The sequence below is a fragment of the Aythya fuligula genome, chromosome 17 (assembly GCF_009819795.1).
Source record: "Aythya fuligula isolate bAytFul2 chromosome 17, bAytFul2.pri, whole genome shotgun sequence".
NCBI lineage: Eukaryota > Metazoa > Chordata > Aves > Anseriformes > Anatidae > Aythya > Aythya fuligula.
The window spans coordinates 14,311,453-14,334,260 of record NC_045575.1 but is presented as its reverse complement, the minus strand read 5'-3'; the positions used below and the strand labels follow the sequence as shown (position 1 = coordinate 14,334,260).

Genomic DNA, 22,808 nt, shown 5'->3' with positions numbered 1-22,808 from the left:
ACAGAACAGCACAGTTGACAGATGGTTTAACATACTACCATGTTAACACAATCATTTGCAGCTACATGAACGCATCTGCAGTATCTGTGCAGAGTACACCAATTTGCTTTAGCATCCTAATGCTAATAGACACACCTTACACAAAATGGATGCCGCTTTCTCATGTGCATAGACCTTCAAACAGAAAGAAAGTCATGAATGAGAAGTTAATTTAATTCATGTTCAAAATAAAGGTAGGTAAAGAATTCTAACAGAAATAGTCTTTGAGAATTAGTAACTTATGTCATGTTCAATTGCTATCTTATCACTTAACATAAATGTTATTTATAGTAGTAATATAAAGAAGCCCATTTAGGAAAAAAAAGTCTGATCAGGAAAAGAAGTGAAGAGTATTAGCTAGCAATAAAATCTGAATTCCTCACTAAAAGGCTGCTCAAGTGACAGCTATCAGTAAATCCATGTCACATAGATACTTGTACCTAAAACTGGTTTTCTTAAGACTTTACTTTTTTAAAAAATATCTACATGTATGACCAAATGCTGATCGAACTAATTTGCCATACTAAGGTTAAGTTTATATAGTCACCTTTGTAGCATACATGTTAATACACTAAGAATAAATACTCAGATTAATATTTTTCTTCACTTGTTTCTGTATGCATACTTACGAAATTATTTGTTCAATCTATTTTTTTTTTTTATATTGAACTATGGTAACTTTCAGTTGAGTATACATGAAACAATGAAGTTGCCTCCGGGTTGGACACTTGCCAGTGTAGGTTAATTTTATGGCATAATATCACTGAGTATACTATGTTTATGATGTCACAGCTGTTTCTGTAACTGCTTCATCTTTTCATAAATAATATATTCATTTCCTGAGCTTAAAGTAGCTGGTGACAAAGAAACCAAAATCTAATTTGGCTAGAAATCAGTTCACTAAAAGAAGTGATATAATGCAGGTGCTATGAGCTTTGTTTGTATTAGACTGCATAATCTTTAATTGCCTTGAGAAAACTGAGCAGTGAGTAGAGAATGAAACACAACGCAAAAGTCTTTGGTTGGGCTGCCATTCTTCAGTCCTAGCAATGAGATCAAAAAGGGTGTTAGGAAAGAAAAAATACATCTTCTGTGTCCCTTGAAATGTTCTATTAATCATTTATTACTTTATAGTGATGGGGAATAGAAATCTTGAATTAATTGGTTAATTAAAAACATTTGGAGGAAGTATTTTGTCAATACATAAATGTCTTTTTGGAGAGGAAGAGATTGTTTCAGTTTGAAATGGGACAGTTTAAATAGCTGTTTTGTAAATCTCTAGATAATCAACTGCAAGAGAATTAAACCCACAAATTCAACAATGCATGGCTTATTGCTCCTCTTTGCAATATTTTTCAGCACTGGACTTTAAGGTGTACTAAGTAAGTTTGTGGATGACACTAAATTGGGAAGAGTGGTTATTAACTGTTTCAAGGGTCAAGAGGCCTTGGAGAGAGATTTTGACAAATTAGAGGACCGGGCAATCACCAAGTATATGAAGTTTAACAAGAGCAAGTGCTGGATTCTGCACCTGGGAAGGGGCAATGCTGGATATATGTACAGACTGAGGGACCAGAGGCTGGAGAGCAGCCCCGCGGAAAGGGATTTGGGGGTTCTGGTCAATGGCAAGTTGAGTGTGAGTCAGAAGTATGCCTTGGCAGCCAAGAGAGCCAGCTGTACCCAGGGGTGCATCAGACATGGCACTGCTGGCCTGTCAAGGGAATACATTGTCCTGCTCAGCTCTGTGCTGGTGCAGCCGCACCTCAAGTTCTGTGTGTGGTTTTGGCACCACAGTATATGAAGAACATAAAACTTTTTGAGAGTGTCCAAAGGAGGGCTATAAAGATAGTGATGTGTCTGGAGGGCAAGACACATGAGGAGCAGCTGAGGTCTCTTGGTTTGCTCAGCCCCGAGCAGAGCAGGCTGAGGGGAGGCCTCATGGTGGCTTGCAGCTCCCTCACAAGGGGAGTGGAGGGGCAGGCACTGAGCTCTGCTCCTGGGGACAGCGACAGGACCCGGCGGAATTGCATGGAGGTGGGACAGGGGAGGGTCAAGCTGGGTGTTAGGGAAAGGTTCTTCACTGACGGAGCGGGTGGCACTGGAACAGGCTCCCCAGGGATGTGGTCACGGCACCAAGCCTGCCGGAGTTCAAGAAGCATTTGGACAGTGCTCTCAGACACAGGGTCTGATTTTTGGGTGGTCCCATGTAGAACCAGAAGATGGACTCCATGATCCTGGTGGGTCCCTTCCAAGTCAGGATATTCTATGATTTATTGGAGTAATTCTGATCCACAACTTTATTTCTATTTAGTCTTACCCTATCTGCCACCAGTAAAATCACACAGAAAAGCACTCATACAGGAGGATATGCTCTTCTCTTCAGGACACCTTCTTCTAAGAGGTCTTTTACCAACATATGTCAGTTTGCACAGGTGCTAGTAAACTTCTGCTGTTTGTGTAGCCATTCCAAGAAAAGTACAGCTGCAAAAGGCAAGCAGTCATCCTCTACCTTGGGATCTGATACTCAATTATTTGTATGGCCTGCTCTTGATGTACACTGCATCCCAAATGTTTTGCATGACTAGACCTATTTATAAGGCAGGATTAAATCTTGTAGAGTTAGTTTGTCCTTCCAAAGGACAATTACTGATTTCAGAATGTAGGGACAGAGGCAATATCAATCCGTTTTTAATTTCTGTTCTTATTCACAGTGGATTTTCTTCATGCTTCATTCCAGCCAACACAAATTGTCTGTGATATTTAAAGAAGTTACTTTAAGAGCTATAAAAAAATCAGTACAATTTGCAAAGGAAACAGAGAATATCAAGTAGGGTTTCAAGTCTTGTAAATCCACCAGTTTCAGTGGGAATAGTGAGTATTTGGCTGTGGCCAAGTTTCAGAAAAGGCACTGGAAGTCACTCTGCTAACTTATTAAATTTTGGATCATGTTGTATAGATTTAAGAATAGTTCATGCATAGCTGCTTTACAGAATAGGCAGCCTAGGGAAAGAGGTAATTAATATTTTTGGAGGAAGCCTACTGTGTACTGTTCAGAAAATGTCAGTGCATCTACGTACCAGAAACATTTTGAAAATCAAACGTTCTTTGTCTGTAAGTAATTCCATTAAAATATTGGAAAATTAGAACATAAGGTTTCTGAGAGGAGATGTCAGAAAATAAAAAATAGTTTGAAAACGACTTTATCTTAGAAGTAAGCATACTTGTAACTCATTTGTATTTTAGCGTCAGCCATGCTGTGTTTGGAGCTGCAGAAGAGTTTCTTCATATGAGGACCTGTGAACTGCAGCTTCTTCAGGAAAGAAGCCTTCTAAGTCAGCATAAGTGAGAAGTAGTGATCAATAATGTAGGAAAGAAAAAATGAAACATTGTAAAACATCACCTGGTGTTGGAGAAAACTGTTTTTCTATAGAAGTCTTAAAAAAAGTGAAAACGTGTCAGTACAGGATTACACCTTTTATCAATATCCCTCTGCATACCCTATAGACCCAGAGCAGACACTCACATACTTATGTGTTGCTTATAAACCTCTTGATTTCCAAGGAGTGTAAAAAATAAAAGGAAAAAGGTGACTTCCCATAATACTAAAATGGGGTTGGGAAATATTTTATCCAGTATTTAAATGTACATAAATATCACAGTGTCAGCAGTGACAATTATCATCGTCTCTAAGAAATCATCTTTCAAGCTTATTACTGAATGACTGAAGTTTTCCCAGTTTGGTTACTTTCCAGCAAAACATGCCAAATTGGAATCTGACAGTCAACTCCATTTTAGAAATATTATTCTCCCCAAATAGTGAGTGCCATTGGCTTCCATGAGTCTTTCAGTAGGAAGGAAAGATGAAAAAGCAAGGCAAAATCTGGATCCAAGCAATAAACATTGGTAGTTAAGACACTTGGAAATAAACCTCATACAAAACTGTGATAGACGGAAAATGTAGCCTTGAAATTTGGCGTTTTCTGTCTTGTCTTAGATTCACAGACAGCAGGAGATGTGCTCATTTTTATTTTTCATGTAGAAAGTATTTGTTTATAAAATGGCAAAATAATGTGAATACACAGTTCCTAGGAGGAGAAAATATGGGTAATATATCTCTTGTGTCTTGGCTTGATTCAGGGACATCTGTGACTTCATAGACAGACCGACCTTCAAAAAAAAAAATCCCTTGCAATAGCTTTACAGCACCCTCTTATCATGTTCCTTGATAACAACATATGTGTGAAAATCACAGTCTACATTTTTTTTTTTTTTTGGTTATAAAGATGAAATGCCATTTAAAAAACAGGAAAATATCACTGTAAATTTCAGTTCTTAAATAGTACCCCATAACTGGTTCTACATACATACATTTCCATATATGCATAATTTGAAGCTTCTCACTAATTATATTGAACTTAATGGTATGTTTATGGGATTAAGTTCTCTTCACATCTGGGAATTCTAATTATTCTGGGGAAAAAAAAACATATTTTTTTCTTTCTTAAGCCCTATGCAAATTCATTACATGCTCCTGAGTCATTATGCATAGGGGAAAAATTAAGTAAAAGAGATCATCCACAATTTCCGAGCACTGGAACACAGAAGGGAGTCCCTCTCTATTTACCACAGAAACAGCTGTCATTCAGCTGTGAGATTTGGAGCTGTGGAAACTGTGGAGGAAGGTCTCATTCCTAGTGAATAACAATAAAGAAGCTTTAGATCAAAATTCCCAGCTGAGTTTCTTGACTCCTGATATCCTGAGAGAGTTATTTTCAAATTAATTGTAATATGCAAACATATTGTTTTTACATGGTAGTGATTTATGGTAATTGGAATAGTGATGGGAAAAAAATATCTTTTAGAATATTTAATGAGCACCTGTGAACTTAGGGAACGCATGCACGAGCATCCTGAATATTTGCCCAAGAGATTTTTCTTCCCACAGCTGTGAGATTTGGGCATCATTATTTAGATATAAATTGAGAACCTCTTTCAAATGGCAAGCAGGTACTTGGTACAAGTGCATGGGACAACAGAAGTAAATAATTGCTCAACAGTGTAAATAAAGAGCTTGCAATCTGGCTGCATTTTATTATTTATTAGTGCTTATTATAATGTATTGGTCTTGTTTCAAACAGTGAAGTTAAAAGTAAAATGAGTTTCTTCGTTTCAAACAGTGAAGTTAAATGAGTTTCTCTGAAGAATAAGAAATACAGTACCATATGTTATGCCGATGGAATTCTGTGTGATATAGTGCTAATACATTCCTTCCAAGGCCTCAAGACATTTTATAACATTTTTAGCACCAATTTCTGCAGTAATGACTAACTTCTGCAGGACAAAAAATTACATTCCTTGGAAGGATATGAAATGATCAAGAAAGAAAACAGCTGACGTTATCCAAGAAGCTACTGAGTTAGCAGGATTTTAATGCCAGAACAATTAATATGCTATGAGAAATAAATCAGCTGGAACAATATGTAATAAGCAGAAAACATTCTTGTGGTCTTTTTATAATACTCAAAACATAAACACTAGTTATTTGAAGCAATTTTATCTGTCAGCAGGTACAGTGTGCTAGTTTCTATCAAAACATGGATTTGCTTCTGTATGTATTTTGGCTGATGCCATTGGAAACACTGATAACTGATTCTGTTTTTTGTGGGAGGAGTTATGAGCCTAGTGTGTAAAAGAAAAGACTAAACCAAAGCTCACTGAAATGCCTAAAGTAAAACTCACTTTAATCAATCAGTTTAATGGCTTTATCAGTCTTTGAAACAATTTTTAATATGAAGAACCAGTGCATATAAAGATGAATAGGTAAACTGACACAAGGAGAGGTGTGTTTTCTGTGTGCATGATTTTTTTTGTCAATTGAGATTGTTTAAAAGGACTGAAAGTTTTTGAGTAATCACTTTTGTGTTGTTTTTTCTCTTAACTTCAGTTATCCCATGACTGTTTTACAAATGGGTAAACTAAGACAAGAAGCAATTAAACTCACAATCAAACAGAAAGAGAATACATTTTCAACTGTCCAGTTTAATTTATGTATTCATTTTTTTGTATTTGCAAAGACTTTTTGCATTTTCTTGATTTTTAATAGAATTATTTATCTGGACGTATTTCTGTTTTCTTTCAATTGGTGGCCTTTCTGCAGAACAAGGGTCTGAGGATGTCCAAGACCAAGGCTTACACACTTCATTCAAAATGAATCTTCTTAGCATCTTTAGAATCTTTTGAATAAAAGACTAATCCAGAAAGGTACTGATCAGAGTTCATTTCCATTGATTTCCAAAGGTGGATTGACACATGGCAGGCTTGGGCCATAAAGTGGGTATAGACTATGATGCTTGGCAGTGTGCACAATGGTGATAATAAAAATGTTTTCCAGGAAAACCCTCTGTTATAGCTCCATTATTGCTTGAATAAAGTTAGTGTAAACAAGATGAATGTAGGAATAAAAATTAAGAAAAAAACATTTTGATTAAGCATATTTAATAAAATGAAATGTGTGCAGAATTAACTTTTTTTTTTTTTTTTTCTCTTGTTCCATCTGTTCTGATAATGAAGGAGTCATCTACATGCTGCAGGTCATATCTGTGTTCTTAAAGATGTTTTCAGGTATGAAAGTCCAACTGAAATAGCAAATCTAACCTCTGCAGATAAGTTTGATGCAGCCCTGGCCATTCATCTTTATAAAGGAGGCAGACTTCTGCAAGGTAATTAATTCTTTTTCTATTTTGCAATAAAAATACTTCTTAATAAGGTACTGAGAAAGAAGAGAATGCATATAAACAGTTATAAATGACAATACATGCATAAACCCACACATAATGTAGTTATGCTATTTATTCACTTCAACAAATGTTCAGAAACACTGAAAATCGTTCTCTGTGGGAAATCTGATCCAGAGAGGAGGGGACTAAATAAATGTGCTTTTAAAGCATTTAATGCATTTTGTAATTAAGTACTTTAAGTACATTAAGATAAGAGCATTATATTAACATTAAGATACTTTCAACAAATGTGCTTTTTCAGAGGACAATAGCTTGGCTAAGTATAGCTGAGGTCAAATAGAAAAAAAGCCGAGAGGCTAATTTGATTTTTCTGTTAAAAAATGAGTCAGTTTTTTTTTTTGGACATGGAATAACTTTAGCTGACACGAGTTGTCATTCATGACAGCTAAACTGTAGGAGACAGGATGTTATCAGACAAATAATAGAGTTTTCTATGGTAACTGGCCATGTAGAACAAAATTTTAGCCTGCCATTAATGATGCACTAGAAGCACTTCCTGTCAAAATTATAGACACTGTCACCTACTGAAATTGCAAGTACGTATCCATTTTTGAGATGACATTCCAATTGTCCAAGTCTATTTACTTGTACAAAGGTACATAATTTGATACTTTCATCAGATTGCAGTATAAGTTGCATTGTGCTAGTTTTCAGACTTTGGAAGTCCCCTGGCAATTTATACTGGTGGGTTTTCAGAAAGCCTGAATTATTATGTCTAGTATGCTTGTGTATCTTTTGTTACAATGGAGCTCTGATTTCAGTAGGGATCCTAGAATACAAATGCAAAAATAATTCTGTGTGATGATCTCTGCTACCCTGTGTATTAGGACTTCTCTTGTTGGAATACAGAAACAATTGCTTTTGTGACAAGACCTAGAGTTGTTTTGGAAGAACCTTATGGAAAGTATTAAAACTCTCTCTTTTTTTCTGAGGAACAAAAAATAAAGTTGAGTTGTAAATGTTTATAGTAAAACTTCTTTGTGGTTTTGATTTGCATAGCATCACCTGAACACTGTTGCTATTAGATTTTCAAAATCCCAAATAACCTGCAAGGCTTGATACCTGAATGACTTATAAAAGCTTACTAATTTAAATAAATCAGAGACACACTGTTCCTAAAACCATCTGCAATAACTAAAAGAAAGATAAAATGGAAGTATCTGAAAAGAAAGACAGTAAATGATAAGATTGCTGGGATGATCCTAGTCAAAGTGCTTGCAATTTTTTTGGAGGAGAAAAGTGATTCATAAGACATTCCTGATTCTGGTAACAACTACATGTATTCTTCTCATATACTTTATTAAGAAATATTTAAGAAATTTAGTTATTGCAGTTGTACTACTATTAGTAAATCTTTTGGGCCCTATCACAAAAACATTGTCAACATGATTGGGGATGTAAAACCAGCACATATATAATAGATAACAGACTAATTATTTTGTTTTTTACTTCTTAGAAAGGCAATATATATATTTGTTCAAGTATTACAGAAAAGTCAGTCTTCTGAGGACTAGTGCTGTGGTGTTTTGACAGTGCACTTTAATTCTCTTTACCCACAAATATTAGAGTATTACAACTATTTAGAAATGTCAAGTCTTTAAGTAGCCAGAATGGCAAATAGTCTGTCTGCCTTTCTTTCTTTCCTTCCTTCCTTCCTTCCTTCCTTCCTTCCTTCCTTCCTTCCTTCCTTCCTTCCTTCCTTCCTTCCTTCCTTCCTTCCTTCCTTCCTTCCTTCCTTCCTTCCTTTTTTTTTTCATTAAGTAATGAGTAAATTACCAATGCTGAAATGGGAAACCACAAAAAACAAACAACGAAACACCAAAATGATCCAACATTTATTTAAATATAAATCCTCATCGTACAGCTCACTTAATTTTCAAATATAAATGTGAAATGTATAGTAAGTTTTAATCTTTATTAACATATTTTGTTTCTTATTTGCTATAAGCTTTCCTCATCTGCTTGTTTTTAACCATGAATTTTAATTATGAGAATTCACTGCTTTTAAACTGATTATTTTTATCCCTTAAGACCGATGGTAGCTATAGAAAGCGTCAGCAATAATTTTCATGGCCACGAACATTCAAGGCCAGTTATATTATTTCTCAAATGCAAGGATCTCCATCAGCACAGTATCTCCCGATGCCCTGCTTATTGGTCCAGTGCAAAGATGGCAGTGATATGTACGGAGTCGTCAATACCCCTCCACTTCCATCACATAGCAAAAACAAGAAAACAAAGCCTATTTTCTGCCTTTCTTGATACACGGTCGGTGGTGGAAGTACTGCCTAATGACTGATTCTTGTTCACAGTCAGAAGAAAACTTTGGCTTCATGTGTTACAGCTAACAGAATTCTGCAAAACTATCATCATCACCTTGATGAGTTTTTTAGGATCTTACTAGAGGCTGTTTCTTTTGCAAAACTGCAGTGCCATTTGTCTGGAATTTAAAACCATGTTCTTCATGTAGTAATTAGCCACCCTCAGGTTGTTATTTGTTAGCTTAATGTGGTGTAAAACTGACCACTAAATCGTTTTCAGTGCTGAAACAGTCAAAAGTAAACATTATTGACTGCCATCTTGGTTAGTTTAAGGGAAGAACACTTCTGCAACTTGTCACTTACTAAAAATAGCCTGATGCCAGGAAAACAAATACTATTATAAAAGAATCTTAAATTATTGTTGGCTTTTGTATTTTCATCTAAATAGTCTTTGGCCTTGTCCATGTAAAGCTTACTGCTGTTAGCAAAGAAGTGCTACACTACCCTGTTTTGATGGTTTTACTTGTATTCAGATATGAATTTATTTTCATGCAATGTATCAAAACTAGGCTTTTAACACAGTGCACACACCACTGGGATATCTGTACTTTTTCTGACACTCTAAAATTTGAATTTTGATAAGGTCTTGTGCACAGACCTTCCCCAGTCAACATAACTTCCGTTGCTCTTACTGTTCCACTGTTGGCATCTTAAGGCACTTTCCAGAACTTGGGTCATCACTGAAGGTCTTAGAGCAACCACTTATAAACACAGACCTATCTTTTCGGATGTAATTAAGCAAAACAGTGGTTTTGCTGGAGGTAGACTGCCTTATTTAAATGAGTGACTTTTTCCAATGGTATGGCTCTACCTACGTATTTTGTAGACATGAAATTGGCCACCCAAACCATTATATTGGAATTCTTGGGAGGACACGATTGACAATGATTGACTGAAGCTAGATACCTGGAACCAAACTTTAACGTACTGTATCTTATTAAAATGTGAATGCCATTTAAAACATTATACTGTTTGGTGGTCTGCCAAAGGTAAGAAGTAATTGTTTTTACTAAGTACAGACAAAGCCAAAGAAAATCTCATAGCTGCAAAACAGATTGACTTGCTGAGAAAGTGCCTTCTTATTGTATGTTTTTTTTTTTCACTTCCAAAACCCTAAAAATTCATGTTTCTTCAGGTTTCATTTTCAAAGGCTTTTGCTTATGTATGTGTTAGAGTATTATCACTATATATATATATATTTTAAATATAATTTTCAAAATTACTCAAATCACTTTAAAAGGTAATGAATCCTGTGCCTTGTTCCCTTCTCATCTTGGTCATTGTTTTGCAGGTAGCAGAATTCCTTTTGGAATCATCTTTGGAGGGACAGATATAAATGAAGATATCAAATGTGAAGAGAAACGTCGGATAATGGGGGAAGTGCTAGGGGAAGCCAGGTAAAATCTGTGTGGAAGGTTTGTGACAGCAAATTGTTTCTTTCTAATGGCAGATCTTTTAGGAACTGATCCATAAATGGTTGGAATCACTGGGAGATGTGATTCCAGACAAAGGATAGGCTACTTGATATCCCTACAAGCTCTACTTCTTATGATTTTATGATTCATAAATCGTTTTATGATTTATGAATCACAGAATCACAGAATCACAGAATTTCTAGGTTGGAAGAGACCTCAAGATCATCGAGTCCAACCTCTGACCTAACGCTAACAGTCCCACTAAACCATATCCCTAAGCTCTACATCTAAACGTCTTTTGAAGACTTCCAGGGATGGTGACTCCACCACTTCCCTGGGCAGCCTGTTCCAATGCCTAACAACCCTTTCAGTAAAGAAGTTCTTCCTAACATCTAACCTAAAACTCCCCTGGCGCAACTTAAGCCCATTCCCCCTCGTCCTGTCACCAGGCATGTGGGAGAACAGACCAACCCCCACCTCGCTACAGCCTCCCTTGAGGTACCTATAGAGAGCAATAAGGTCACCCCTGAGCCTCCCTTGAGGTACCTATAGAGAGCAATAAGGTCGCCCCTGAACCTCCTCTTCTCCAGGCTGAACAAGCCCAGCTCCCTCAGCCGCTCCTCACAGGACTTGTTCTCCAGGCCCCTCACCAGCTTCGTTGCCCTTCTCTGGATTTGCTTAAGCACCTCGATGTCCTTCTTGTAGCGAGGGGCCCAAAACTGAACACAGTACTCGAGGTGCAGCCTCACCAGAGCCGAGTACAGGGGGACGATCACCTCCCTAGCCCTGCTGGTCACACTGTTCCTGATACAAGCCAGGATGCCGTTGGCCTTCTTGGCCACCTGAGCACACTGCTGGCTCATATTCAGCCGACTATCCATCATCACTCCCAGGTCCTTCTCTGCCTGGCAGCTCTCCAACCATTCCTCTCCCAGCCTGTAGCTCTGCTTGGGGTTATTGTGCCCCAGGTGCAAGACCCGGCACTTGGTGTTGTTGAACTTCATGCAGTTGACCTCAGCCCATCGGTGCAGCCTTTCCAGATCCTCCTGCAGAGCTTTCCTACCCTCAAGCAGATCGACACACGCACCTAACTTGGTGTCATCTGCGAACTTACTGAGGGTGCACTCGATGCCCTCGTCCAGATCATCGATGAAGATATTAAAGAGGACTGGCCCCAGTACCGAGCCCTGGGGGACGCCACTAATGACGGGCCTCCAACTGGACTTGGCTCCATTCACCACGACTCTTTGGGCCCGGCTATCTAGCCAGTTTCTAACCCAACGAAGCGTACGCCAGTCCAAGCCAAGAGCAGCCTGTTTCTTGAGGAGAATGTTGTGGGGAACGGTGTCAAAAGCCTTGCTGAAGTCAAGGTAGACCACAGCCACAGCCTTTCCCTCATCCACTCAGTGTGTCACTTTGTCATAGAAGGAGATCAGGTTCATCAAGCAGGACCTGCCTTTCATAAACCCATGCTGACGGGGTCTGATCGCCTGGTGGCCCTGCAAGTGCTGCGTGATGACTCTCAGGAGGATCTGCTCCATGAGCTTCCCTGGCACTGAGGTCAAACTGACAGGCCTGCAGTTCCCCGGGTCTGCCCTCCGGCCCTTCTTGTAGATGGGCGTCACATTTGCGAGCCACCAGTCAACTGGGACCTCCCCCGATAGGCAGGACTGCTGATAAATGATGGACAGTGGCTTGGCCAGCTCCTCTGCCAGTTCCCTCAGTACCCTTGGGTGGATGCCATCAGGCCCCATCGACTTGTGCACATCCAAGTGCCGTAGCAGGTCACCAACCAGTTCTTCATGGATAGCGAGGGCCACATCCTGCTCCCCATCCCCTTCCACCAGCTCAGGGTACTGGGTATCCAGAGAACAACCGGTATTGCCGCTAAAGACTGAGGCGAAGAAGGCATTAAGCACCTCCACCTTTTCCTCATCTCTTGTAAATAAGTTTCCCCCCGCATCCAGTAAAGGCTGGAGATTCTCCTTAGTCCTCCTTTTTGTGTTGATGTATTTATAGAAACGTTTTTTTGTTATCTTTAACGGCAGTAGCCAGATTGAGCTCCAGATGAGCTTTGGCCTTTCTAATTTTGTCCCTGCACAGCCTCGCTACATCCTTATAGTCCTCCCTAGTGGCCTGCCCACTTTTCCAAAGATTATAAACCCTCTTTTTCCTGCTAAGCTCAAGCCACAATTCTCTGTTGAGCCAGGCTGGTCTTCTTCTCCGCCAGCTCGTCTTTGGGCACGTGGGGACAGACCGTTCCTGCGCCATTAAGATTTTCCTCTTGAAGAGCGCCCAGCCTTCCTGGACCCCTCTGCCCTTCAGAACCGCCTCCCAGGGGACTCCACCAACTAGTGTCGTGAGCAACTCAAAGTCAGAATGTAGAGCACAGAATCACAGAATGGTCTAGGTTGGAAGAGACCTCAAGATCATCGAGTCCAACCTCTGACCTAACACTAAAAAGTTCCCCACTAAACCATATGGCAAGGGTAGTGATGAATTTTGGCTTCTTGGGCTGTGAATTTTCAAAATGACACAAATCCTATTAAAAGGTAATAAATTTTGTGCTCTTGCTTACTAATCCTGTGCTTTGCTTACTGAATGTTAACTGTTTTCTAAAATAATAGAACTGTGCATGTGATGAAAGAAATTAGAAGAATAATAGCAAGGAGGCTTGTGATCTGACAGCATATTGCTCTGTAGAATAATCTACTTTATGGGTAGGCATTATAAAGACAGCCTTTGATGGTTAGTGTAACTGTGGACTGTAGCAACTAGACTGTAGTTTATTTAATATATTTGTAAAGAATACAACTGTAGCATGCAATCAAGTTTTTCTTTCTTACCAAAACTATTTTATACTTTTACATTTCCAGATTTGAGTAAAGAAAAAGATAGAAAAATAGCTCCAATGATATTCATACAGTTGTCATTTGTACAGAATTACCCTGGCCATGTAAATGACTGATGTTTGGTATTTAAATAGTGAATCTGTAGTGGTGGAGGTGTGGTTATTTAAATAGTATCTTTATTAGTGGTAGAGTTATGAATATTCCTATTAAATCGTAATGCAGTAATATTATTAGCCTGAACAACATTGGACCCCTTTTACAAGACCCTGTGCCAGAAATGCGAAATGTTGCTCCATATTAAAAATAATAATAATTTTTAAAAAGTTTATTAGTAAATTGTTTTTTATGTTATGTATATTTAAACATATAAAACACTCTGTACTGGGAATAAAGCATTTTATATGCATTAAATTCTCTCTGTACATACAGACTAAAGTGCCATTGATTTGACTGAAGAGAAATGATAACTAAAAATAGCTGGTGTTTATCTTGTTGCATCACAGAATCAGATGTTTTCAGAGGCCTTGCACATGATGTGTTGACAGTGTGGTTGATTGAAAAGCAGGTGACTCATGTAAAAAGGGTTTTTGTTCTTTTTTTTTTTTTTTCTTGCTAATGTGATCCTTTTTCTAGCTACGTAAACAAAGAAGCAGAGATGGAGAAAAAAATCTGTTCAGTTTCTCTTAACTTTTTAGGTGATTTAATAAGTGAGTGTTTTCAGGGTACTTTGTACATCAGGAAAAATTCCAATGACATGTCAGTGTAGTCAGCAGTGGAAAAATAATAATAATAATTTAATAGATGGTTTAAGTCTTATCAAGACACATGCTAATGTTGTCATTTCATAAGCAGCCCAACTAACTGCTTACTGATGGCAGAGGATGACCTTATTGCTACCTTAATTCCTCTCCTTCTCCTTTAATTCTCACCTGTGGCTGTGTGACCCACTCTTCCGTGTGCCATGACTGGACCCCTTTCTGAGCAAGTCTAACTCAATTAATGGTGTAAAATTGCGGGTTTTATCTTCTGGGTTAGTTTTCCACTGCTTTAATAAGAAAAGACAGCTTGTGTAGGGATACTGCAAGGATGTCTTTTTTGTGGCAGTTAGCTGCTGCAAGAGGTCATTCAGCCTTATGGATCTATATTGCGTCTGAACTTCTGGTGACCTGAGTACTCTGCAGAGGCTTCATTCCAGAATTGACCTCTAGGTAAGCAGAGAAGTCCCTGAGTGTGCAAGGTATAATAAAATCTAAGCACCTGGAACGTCTTACCAAATCCAGTGGTACTGCTTATATACTTACTCTAGCAGAGCTTAAATACATTACCGAACAACACTATGATCCTTGTGGGTCCCTTCCAGCTCAGGATATTCTATGGTTCTATGGTTTCTCAGGATACTATCCCTATTCATCACAACATTTTCACTAAAACAGATAACTACAGTGGTTCAGATAGAGCAGTATGGATTTTAGTTCATGTTAGCCAAGAGGAAACGCATATAGTGTGTGCAGTAGGCTTGGATCTTGTGGTTTTATCTTTGCTAATATCACTATACATCCTAGCTATTATTATCTAACTTAACACTGGCATAGATATGCTGTTCTGTCTATAGTGAGTTATAAAATGGGGTAGGTAAAAAGACTTTAAAGACAGCACTTAATCATACTCATTGAAAAATCATTAGGCCATGTTCTTATGTCTTAGGACTTGCAGTTGAAAAACAACTCATGGCCCCATTTAAGACAAAGTTTATATACTTTTTAAAAAATTATTATTTAAACAGTTTTGAAGGAAGAGAAAAAAAGTTATCTAATTTATCAGTTAAAATGAGAGTATTAAATTTCAACACTGGAAAAAAGACCGTTATGCAAGAACAGTCTTTTCGTGTGTGTCCACTCTGATCCAATTCTGCATTTAAAACATGTTCTGTCACCAGTATTCCTAATGTAGCTTATACAAAACTATGCTTTACTGAATGATTTTTTGTGATAATTGGGTTAGGAACTTGAAGTATAGTTTAGTGGCTAGGATTTCCTCTGATGTTTCAAAATGCATTACCACATGCTTTATGCAGTTCATAATATTTTCTCTGCTGAAGGAAAAGTAATTCAGTTTTCTAGAAGTTATACTAAATGGATCTTTTCTCCAATATTGTCACTATTCATTGCATAGTTATTAAAAGAGACATTGATTTTTTTTTTCCCTTATTGATTGCAGGGTTCTAAGTAAAAAGTACTATGAATTGTAGATTACTTGTCCTGTACAATAAACCACCGCATTCCATAAAACAAAGTATTGAACACTGTCTACCTTTATAATGAGTGTTTCATTTTTAATCAAATTCCTCTAAATGGTCATTGTACTCCCCTAGCGTATTTAAATCTATTGAATAGTATTTTGTAGACTTGGGAGCAATAGTTTTTTTCTGCTTGTTTATGTGATATATTGAAAGTATAATTGCAAAAACTAGAAAGGAAGCATATGCAACTTGAGAATAAACAAGCATTTGCAAAGGCTTCAATAACCTTAAAGCTGTCATATTGTATATGTAAAATGCATTGTTAATACCATAAAGCAGATACTACAAAACAGATGTATGGGAATATCTGCTCACAACAAACAAAAGTAAGAGTTATAATTCAGCATTTATGTGACTTTTAATGCGTGGTTGTGACTTCATGCACTCAAATTATAACATAGTATCTCCAGTGGAAAAGCAGTTTTCTGGTTGTGACTTAGAAACTTGCTTCACCTCCCCCCATTGAGATGCTATAGGTATGGCTCAGGATGGAAACATTACATTAATTCTATGAAAAAGAAATCTTAAGTGTCATATGTGATAACCTATGTTTTATATTCAATATTTTTAAAATAAATTAAAAAGAATTTGGCCAAGCAGACACATGGTGTCTCCTATGAAGGAGGCATTCAAACAATTACATTCCACAGGACTGATAGTCTTCAGAAATGGACCCAAGTATGGTTCTAGTTAACACTGAAGTTCCATTTAGGAGCAGTCAAAGCATGTGTTTGTATTTCATCATGGTTTAAAAGTTGCATTAAAGTTCAGAATGTTCTTAAGATCTCTTCTGAACAGGGATTCTTTATTAGATCTGACTCCATAAAAATATCTCATATGACTTCTGGGTATTACGTCAAGCTCCCAAAAGGAATGACTTGTTTATCTAGTATGTTTAGATATCAGGCTTCTGTGGCTGAGCTTCTGTGGCTGAAGTCTCTCTATAATGAGGCACCCAAATATGAGAACTATACCTATCAACGCTGCTTTTAAGTAGTTGTGGGGAATTATAGTGTACTGCATGTGTTTCTCAAAGGCTAAGAAGTAGAAGTCCAGATGAGCCATGATAAACAGCCATAAGGGTAAAAGAGGAAGTAAATTTGGGAGCAGAGTTATCTTCTCCTTTCCAGGTGAAATAAAAACCTAACCATGAAGATATTTGGATACACCTTTGTTTGCTTGTTCTTACTTTTATAATATGATTTGTATGATTACAGAGGGGGAGGAGATAGTGTTCATATCTCAGCCAATTCTACAGTTCAGTTATTTTAATTGCCTTCTTGATACAAAGAAAAGTCCTAATCAGAGAACAGTCAAAATGCCCTACCCCTTAGCAGTCGCCTGCCTATCAGTATTATGGTGGGCTAGCATAAGAGTCTCTGTCCAAAATGATGAATGTGGTGTGTCTCATGTCTTGAACACCCAGTTCTTCCTTATTATTATAAAGGGGTATAATGTGCCTAAGTAAGCACTATGAATGTCATCTCCTCTGTAGATGCCTAACATTCAGAAGTACAGAACTGACTGTCCCAAGTCTGTTAAATTCTAGAGTTGAAGCCTAATCACTGGATCTTCTTTCTTCTTTTTCAGTTTATTTAATTCTGATTTGATTTGATTTGATTTGATTTTTAATTTAAGGATGTTCCATGAAGAATAACAGTTTTGTCCCTCACACATTTTTTCCCATCAGCAGTTTTGACTAGTTCATAAGGAGAGAAGACTGGGGAAAGGTTTATAAAATTCTGCTCACTTGAATTAAAATCAGTAGCAACGAATTGCAAGTAGTAGGACTGGGTATAGTCAAATAACAATAGTACAAAACTGAACATTCCTTTTTATTTAGTTCTCTGGTTGTGAAGAAGGCTATTGCAACTTGCAGCAATGTAAAAACAGGAAAGGCTTCTTGCTTCTGCCTCTGTGTATAAATCTAGATAAACTACAGGATGTTCCCATTATTTAGGTTTTCTCCTATATTTAAGAAATCATCACTTTAATTCCACAAGAGCTCCAAGTTATAATCCATTTAAAGCCTGGATATACCATTTGTTTTACCAATGTTTTCTGGTAAAACAAATAGAAAGCCTACTTTCTGTCTTTCCATCTATAATTATTTTTATAAGCCTCTGCTCATCTTTCTTTATCAGTATTTCCTTCTGAAATGCTTTTCTGTTATGTTCAAACATTTTAAGTAGATGATCCCAACTATTTTTGTCCATTTAACTAGGTTTGCAGTGGCTTTCACGATGAAAATGAAGGAACTGGCAGCAGCGGAGTGGGTATGTTTATGTGATGATGGTGATGATTATAGTATCAGAAACTATGCATTCTCCTAAAATGTTTACTAAATAATGCTAGAGAATTGTAATGATCTTTATATTCTCTATTCCTGTTCTTTTATTTCAAAGAAAGCATTTTTTACTTTGACATGTCAGATAGATCTGGCATAGATAGAGCTGTTTAGTATTTGAAAAGTGTATACAGCCGTTTAGGAGGTGCTTCTCTGTAACATTTTATATTAAGCATTATTATCTTGAGCTTCTCCTGATACCATATGCATATATTGGTTTTCTGCATCATTTAATAAACTTTATTTTGACAAAATTCCACTAAACAGCTTTACTTACAATAAAGATTTTGGAAGAATAATTTGAAAATATTTGTTTTATCAACACTAGAAATAGGATGAACTTATTTATGTGAACTGCAAAGCTAAAACTGAAGTTATGCTAAGCCCAGCAGTATGTGATGTACACCACTACTGATTAGGCCTTGAGAGATATATAGCACATAAATAGCACTTAACTTTTTTAAAAGTCATCTCTGCTTCCAGAAACAGATTGAAAGACATTGCTAAATGATACATGGAAAAATACTGAATACAATTATTTTTATCCAACAGTATAGTAGTCAAATACGTTTGGCATTGTATTTGAAGAGGGTTATTTAGTCAGCAAAGAACTGACAGTAATAATGCAAACTAAAATTCCTAGTATATATTAGTTAACTATCAAATTTCAGGTTCAACAGAATGAAAAACATTCAGTAAAATGTTTTTTTAGTAGCAAATATATTATCCATGTGAAAGATATTTATTATGGTAAATCTAATTCAAAGGTGGATATTATATTCATGCAGAGAAACATAAGTACATACAGAAAAAATCTGAAAGACCTTTCAAATGGAGTTTCTTTGATAACATCATTTAATTATTCAAAATATTTGAGCTGTCATGCTGTTTTATTATAAAAAGTGTTTAATATAAATCTCCTTGTCTGTAAATACGAAGTCTTCATATTAACTTCATATTGACTTTATGAATCCTGGATTGGTAGTAAGCAATGCAAAAACTCATCTGTTTTCATATAGACTTACTGACACCAGTCATATTTTGCAAGGGCCCAGAAGCTTACTGGGCACTTGGTACTTACATATGCTAAATCCAAATCTTTCGCTTCTGAAGGTTATTGATAGCTTTGCCATTGAGTTCAATGAGTTTGGGATCGAGCTCTTAGGGTTAATTTTCCAGTCTCTCAGCAAATACTGATCTCAGGTCTTTGCAACTAGTTAGTTTAATTCATTCCACGGGCTGTTTAAATAATGGATAAGTGCTGTTGCCTCATGCACTTTGTGAGGTGAACATGCTTGCTTGGATAATGTGCTGTGCATGCAGTTAAAGTGTGAGTTCAGGCAGTTTTAAGATAAAAAACTCAAGTGATTTATCAACAGCTTACCTAATTTGACTGCTATTGTTGAACTTGAGCTTCTTAATATGCTTTTTTGATCTTGAAATATAAGGAGAGGACTTTAAGTTTTAAGGGAGAGAAAAAGTAAATGAAAAAGCATATATCATTTTTAGGAGAAGAGGAGAGTAAAATTAATGTTTTAATTTTATCTATTTATTTATTTAGCCTCTGAAATAGTAAGATAATTAAGTAATTTCAAATATGTTATCCTCATTTCCTTATTGTGTTTTTGAAAGTAACTCCTGATATAATTGTGGTGGTTTTACTCAGGTGGGCAGCCGAGCTCCACCACAACCGCTCTCTCACTCCCCCTCTCCTCAAAGAGGAAGGGGGAGAAAATACAACACAGAGAACTCGAGGTTTGAGATGAGAAAGGTTTAATTTAATTAATTGGGTGGATGGGATCCACCCAAGGGTACTGAGGGAACTGGCAGAGGAGCTGGCCAAGCCACTATCCATCATTTATCAACAGTCCTGGCTATCGGGGGAGGTCCCAATTGACTGGCGGCTAGCAAAGGTGACGCCCATCTACAAGAAGGGCCGGAGGGCAGACCCGGGAAACTACAGACCTGTCAGTTTGACATCAGTGCCAGGAAAGCTCATGGAGCAGATCCTCCTGAGAGTCATCACGCAGCACTTGCAGGGGAAGCAGGCGATCAGGCCCAGTCAGCATGGGTTTATGAAAGGCAGGTCATGCCTGACGAACCTGATCTCCTTCTATGACAGAGTGACGCGCTGGGTGGATGAGGGAAAGGCTGTGGCTGTGGTCTACCTTGACTTCAGCAAGGCTTTTGACACCGTCTCCCACAACATTCTCCTCAAGAAACAGGCTGCTCTTGGCTTGGACTGGCGCACGCTTCGTTGGGTTAGAAACTGGCAGGATAGCCAGGCCCAAAGAGTCGTGGTGAATGGAGCCAAGTCCAGTTGGAGGCCAGTCACTAGTGGCGTCCCCCAGGGCTCGGTACTGGGGCCGGTCCTCTTTAATATCTTCATCGATGATCTGGACGAGGGCATCGAGTGCACCCTCAGTAAGTTTGCAGATGACACCAAGTTAGGTGTGTGTGTCGATCTGCTTGAGGGTAGGAAGGCTCTGCAGGAGGATCTGGATAGGCTGCACCGATGGGCTGAGGTCAACTGCATGAAGTTCAACAAGGCCAAGTGCCGGGTCCTGCACCTGGGGCGCAATAACCCCAAGCAGAGCTACAGGCTGGGAGAGGAATGGTTGGAGAGCTGCCAGGCAGAGAAGGACCTGGGAGTGATGATGGATAGTCGGCTGAATATGAGCCAGCAGTGTGCTCAGGTGGCCAAGAAGGCCAACGGCATCCTGGCTTGTATCAGGAACAGTGTGACCAGCAGGGCTAGGGAGGTGATCGTCCCCCTGTACTCAGCTCTGGTGAGGCCGCACCTTGAGTACTGTGTTCAGTTTTGGGCCCCTCGCTACAAGAAGGACATGGAGGTGCTTGAGCGGGTGCAGAGAAGGGCGACGAAGCTGGTGAGGGGCCTGGAGAACAAGTCCTGTGAGGAGCGGCTGAGGGAGCTGGGCTTGTTCAGCCTGGAGAAGAGGAGGCTCAGGGGTGACCTTATCGCTCTTTTTAGGTACCTCAAGGGAGGCTGTAGCGAGGTGGGGGTTGGCCTGTTCTCCCACGTGCTTGGTGACAGGACGAGGGGGAATGGGCTTAAGTTGAGCCAGGGGAGTTTTAGGTTAGATGTTAGGAAGAACTTCTTCACTGAAAGGGTTGTGAGGCACTGGAACAGGCTGCCCAGGGAAGTGGTGGAGTCACCATCCCTGGAAGTCTTCAAAAGACGTTTAGACGTAGAGCTTAGGGATATGGTTTAGTGGAGGGCTGTTAGCGTTAGGTCAGAGGTTGGACTCGATGACCCTGAGGTCTCTTCCAACCTAGAAAATTCTGTGATTCTGTGATTCTGTGATTCTGTAATTAAAGGGAAAGGGAATGGGGAGGAAAAACAGAAACAAAAGAAACAATCAGTCCGCGCGGAAGCACAGAGAGAGAAAAAATTATTCTCTACTTCCCATCAGCGAGCGGTGTTCGGCCACGTCCGGGGAAGCAGGGCCTCAAACGCGTAGTGGTTGTTCAGGAGGAACAGCCCCCTCCCCCACGAGAGCCCCCCCTTTTATTTCTGAGTGTGACATCAGGTGTTATGGAATATCCCTTTGGTTGGTTTAGGTCAGCTGCCCCGGCAATGTCCCCTCCCCATCACTTGCCCACCCCCAGCCTGCTGGCTCTTGGGGGCTTGGAAGGAGTCCTGATGCTGTGCCAGCACTACGCAGCAATAGACACAACACTGGAGTGATATCAGTGCTGTTCCAGCTACAAGTGCAGAGTACAGCACTGTGCGGGCTGCTGCAGGGAAAAGGTGACTCCAGCTCAGACAGACCCAACACAATAATAACTGATACCTAGAGGTTATATGTATTAAAAATGGATTGGCTGACAGCAAATAGAATTCCCTTCATCTCTTGGTTTATTTCTACACATTCATTCTTTGCCCAGAAACCATGACTACAGTATTAGAATAAGTATGTTTAGTTCTCTTTCTCTTTATTTAGTAGCTCAGTTATGTCTACTGTATTGCAAGTCTACTTCATTCACTGTAGTTATTGATAGTATCTGATGCTCCTGTTGGAAAATAGACTGGATCAGCATTTTCACCTTTCTGTGGTTGAGTTCATAGCAGGCTGCCAGTGGAAAAAAAATGAGACAAATCCTGGAAGTCGGCAGTGCTCAATCCTGTTTTCTGAAGAATGGAGGAAGACAATAAAGAGCTGCTGGTCATTTGAGTACAAGGAGTGCTTTTGGGTAGTGTGAGACAGCACCGCTGACCTGTGAAACAATCTACACTCCACACCAGGCAGTAGGGCTTGTTAGCTCAGCTGTTTGGTGTGTGTGTGTGAGGTTAGTTGTCCAAGTAATGTGTTGCCTAAAGTCTTGTACCGGATCACAGAGAACTGCAATGAGCACCAGGGCTAGGGATGGGAAATCAGTAACTGGCTGTCAGTAAGGGGCAATATACTGGAATAAAAAGAGAAAGTTGGAACCACCCTCTGCCAGCTATTAGCGCCACTCACCTTAGCTTGTGAAGTATTGGTAAGAAAAATACTTTTATTTTCTATATTTGAGGTGAGAAACTGTATGGAGTCAGGAGTTAGACTCAATAATTCTTATGGGTCGCTTCCAACTCAGCAGATTTTATGAGTCTATGATGAACAATAAATGTAAGAAGTATAAACTAACTGCTGGATGTCTTTTCAGTTTTAATTTTCATCATAATATAATCATTAATACACCTTTGCCTAAAGAAAATCACTGAGAGCTGGAGCCT

General features: G+C 38.7%; 1 protein-coding gene across 1 annotated transcript in view; it reads left to right on the top strand.

Moving 5' to 3' along the window:
* GLT1D1 (glycosyltransferase 1 domain containing 1) overlaps nt 1-22,808 on the top strand; it is a 67,767-nt gene that overhangs the window by 2,089 nt on the left and 42,870 nt on the right. Inside the window, exons 2-4 of the mRNA XM_032198955.1 lie at nt 6,610-6,758; nt 10,449-10,554; nt 17,948-17,999. Of these exons, the coding sequence (XP_032054846.1) occupies nt 6,610-6,758; nt 10,449-10,554; nt 17,948-17,999 (307 nt within the window). The remainder of the gene's footprint in view (nt 1-6,609; nt 6,759-10,448; nt 10,555-17,947; nt 18,000-22,808) is intronic.